Here is a 3,990-nt window from a genome sequence, read left to right as displayed (position 1 = left end):
CTCTCCTTCATGCAGAAGGCCAGGATCAAAACTGGTAGGTTTGGTAGATGTCTTGGTGGCGGGACACTCCCCCCACCTCCAACCAGTGTTTCATGAAATGCAACTACTGTCTTAATGTATAAAGAAGAACAAATGAACCTTGTAATATCAAACAATAAATATTTAATAAATAATGTGTAATAAATTAAACATACAAATCACAACAATTAAAAATAGATATTAACAAGTCAATCCGGTAGACATCATCACAGCATTCCCGTGAAAGCTTTGGCTGGAAAAGTGCTAGAAATACAGCTGGAGTATATAACTAATACTACAATATGAGTCAAAAGTCAAGAACCACCCGAAGGTCAATAAGATGCTCAGTCTTTTCATATGGTATCAGATGTCTTGTTTCAAGTGGGCAGGATTGAGGGTAATGTCCATCATGAGCTGGTGTGATACTTAACAAAAAGGATGAGATTGATCTAATGGTAAGATCTCACAGACTCTTTGACTGATTGTTGACTTGGATCCTGAGAGTCCACCACCTCTTTCGAGAATATAAAGCAGCATTTTTGTAAAACAAATTGTGCAACGTATTCTAAGAAAGTGTTAAAAACTAAGGTGTAATGAGTTTCTAATACTACATACAAGAAGGAATCATTCATCCCATGACATATCACAAATATATGATAATATAATGAGCTTTTTTGAAAAGTAGAAGTCTAAAAAGATACAAGTGCTTCACCATCGCTTCTTAAACACCAGTGACTGGTTACAAATCTGTAGCTCGAGCCTTGATAATTGTACATGTAACCTGCACAACACGTCCACACAATGTCCAGTAGTGCATTTGTTTTCCTTTTTTCCTAACCCATAAGTCCTATTTTTGGACATAACTGGTGGTCACTCATTCCTGATGATATCTCACCGAGTCACTGATCCAGAAAAGGCTTAGTACACTGTGCTCTCGATCAAAATGCCAGTCATTAATTTCATGACTAGTCCAGACTTCTGTGCTTATCCGGTCACCCGAGGACAGATATCTGATGCTACCAGAGAAGGATGATGGTTGGGTCTTCGTGCTAAAATTGTCGATATCACCATCTATATGAACGTTTACCTTCAGGATTGGCTCTGACTCTCTGTTTTTCAGAATGGAGATGGAGACCGCTCCATCTTTGTTGCAATTATTAGCATCAACACATCTTAATGTCATCTGGGAGGAAAGGAAGTAGAAACCAGTTTTTTGTATCAGAAGCTCCTCTTTGTCTCGTTTGATATATTCCCCCACAAAAGTGCTGGTCACTGCATGATGGCTCCATTCCAGAATGCCATTTCTGAGAGTACCTATAAGAAAAAAGAGCAGCGTTAAGTAACAGTGGATATCACAGAGAATTAACTGCTCAAACAGGATAAATACTTAGTGTAATCTTTAAATAGCTACTATTGGGTCAGGAAGAGTATTGTTCTCCTTAGGGAGAGCACCTAGAAGGTGTGTGGAGACTTAGAAGGCCATGCATGCTCTTCTGGAAAATTTATGCAAACAATGCCTCTACACCGCCACCTATTGGAAGGCAGCATTCCTGTAAGTCAATGTCAGACCTTTTAAAAACTCTTGTAACAAAGACTGGGAATATACACCAAAGCCAGAGTCTTCTCAAGAAGTAAAAAGATAAACCATACAGAGACAGCTGTTATGGGATATTTGAAAGCTCATTCAAGACCTTAATCTATTAACCAGTGTTGGAAAACTGCAAAATCTGGACGACCTGACATATCCATGCTTTACTTGCACAGCCCATTAATTTTGAAAGACACTCCACTTAGGTGGCTCTGCACGGTTACAACTGGGTTCCCCTACAAATCACAGCTGATCTGTAAGGGTACCAGCATAGGATACTCTTTGATCAGAGAACCCTTCTAACTAAAAGGGATTGTCCAAAGTGAACAATTCCTTTAAGTATTTTAGCTATGTTCTTTATAATTATCCATCCCTTGCACTACTCTTAGTCTGTTCCTCCTTTGACAGGCATCTCCATAGACTGTCATCAACCAAAAAATACAACTCAAGCTATTATGCTTTACCTTTACCTCTTCTCCCTGTTCCCCAACATATTAGACCCTAAAGGAGTCCTACAGTTGTAAACTATAGGTGATGCATCCTTAGGGTAGCCTACCGATACTAGATCAGTGGGGGTCTGATGCCCAGGATCCACACCAATCAGCTGTTCACTTGATCAATGCGTTTCTGCATTCAGTTGATTTCTGCATGAAGCAAATAGCTGTGTCTCCACTGCACTTGTATATCAAAGATGTAGCAGAGATGACTGTTATATTTTTGAGATGTCTGGCTAAGAAAACTTATTTTCAAATCCTGTTATTAATTCTCCATTAATAGAGAGGGTTCCCCATCAGGACCCTCATCCATTAGACAGAGCAGCAACCAAGAGTATTTCTTTCTCTGGACACACCTGATCACTTTCTATGAGGTCCCTCCATAGATGACAGCTGATTACTGGGGCTCCCAAAAGCATGTGATCAGCTTATTGTCAGGGAAGTCCAGAGTGGACATCTCCTTTAAATTTTGGAAGTCCATTCTACAAGGTTCTTTGATCAATCATTTTAAACTAAATGGCTAATCTCTAAAGAGACATGGATATTAGTCAATATATCAGAAACTGACTGTTTTATGTACAGCTATAAATGGGTATAGGTAATAACAATATGAAGTAAACTTACGTTGGTCCACCACCAGTTGAGCGCTCCTTCCCTGCAAAAACTAATAGGAAAAATAAGATTAATACATTTTCAAATATCTTCAAAAACAGAGAAAATATGTAAGAAGACAAAATTGTATTTGGGCGGAAGGAGGAATCCACTGGCATATTGACCACTATCTCGCCTCTCTGACAAAAATACTATTGTTTGGGTGGAAAAATGAAATGATAGAAAATTTGCACAACAAATGCTTCACACAACGGTCTTCATAAATAGTAACTATGTAATGGATGGAGTCAAAAAAACGAACATCAGGCTATGTTTGAAGACCCTTTCTCAGTATGTATAGCTTCTTCATCAAACTGTATGATCTATGTATGCTGTCCATAAGTAAAAAGAGGATCTCCTAGATGTCTAAAGCATGAAGAGAACTTACCTCCTGGTGATTCTCGATCTCTGCAATAATAGTGGACTTAAGTTGTGGTCTCTCGCAGGTCACATACAGTATACAAAGTGATCCCACTGCTATAGTGAGCAGAACCAATGAGATGACAAGGCAATAGTCCAGACAGCGACATTTCACTTGGGAAGACTTTGGATCTTCAGGGTCTTCTAATTTCACCGATGGAGACATGATGTCCGTAGTAGAGGAACCCATTGAAGCCTTTGTGAGTGAGAAGCAAAATTGTGTGTGTAAGAGAGCTTTGCTTTCAGCCTCTTATATATCAGTCTGCAGATAGAGGAAGTTTGTCTGAGAGCTGGGGTTTCCAAGACATAGAAAAACCGTAAGACCATAGTGGAGATTTCCACTGTGTGACTGAAAGAGAGACAAAAACAATGAAAGAGACAGCAAAAGGACAAAATGATAGGGAAAGACAAAGTAGAAAAATGGAAGAATGAGATGAACTAATGATAAGATAAGAGACAGAGGAGGAGAGAAAGGGTTCAGAGATGAAAGAAAGAAAGAGAGAGAGAGGGCGAGAGAGAGAAAGAAAGAAAAAGAAAGAACTGAAAGAGACAAAAACAATTAAAGAGACAACAAAAGGACAAAATGATAAGACAGTAGATAAATGGAAGAATGAGAGGACTAATGATAAGATAAGAGGCACAGGAAGAGAAAAAGGGTTTGAGAGCGAAAGAAGAAAGAATGAGAGAAAGAAGGGAAGAATAGATTGAAAGAAAGAAAAGGAAAGAAAGGAAGAGAACAGATAGAAAATCAAAACAGAGTTATTAAAAAAACTGGAACAGAGTCTACAACTATCACATGTATTGGTGTCCTCTTTGCCA

At 38.7% G+C, this 3,990-nt stretch overlaps 1 protein-coding gene across 1 annotated transcript; it reads right to left on the bottom strand.

Moving 5' to 3' along the window:
• Positions 1-235: 235 nt before the first annotated feature.
• On the bottom strand, positions 236-3,372 carry TNFSF9 (TNF superfamily member 9). Its single transcript, XM_066593761.1, has 3 exons — positions 3,140-3,372; positions 2,725-2,764; positions 236-1,332 (listed from the first exon to the last, which is right to left on the bottom strand). The coding sequence occupies exons 1-3, from the start codon at positions 3,359-3,361 to the stop codon at positions 893-895; spliced, it is 702 nt and encodes a 233-aa protein (XP_066449858.1). The 5' UTR covers positions 3,362-3,372; the 3' UTR covers positions 236-892.
• Positions 3,373-3,990: the final 618 nt, after the last annotated feature.

The sequence above is a fragment of the Eleutherodactylus coqui genome, chromosome 2 (assembly GCF_035609145.1).
Source record: "Eleutherodactylus coqui strain aEleCoq1 chromosome 2, aEleCoq1.hap1, whole genome shotgun sequence".
Taxonomy (NCBI): domain Eukaryota; kingdom Metazoa; phylum Chordata; class Amphibia; order Anura; family Eleutherodactylidae; genus Eleutherodactylus; species Eleutherodactylus coqui.
Note: the sequence above shows the minus strand (reverse complement) of the source record. Positions and strands in the feature narration are given on the sequence as shown.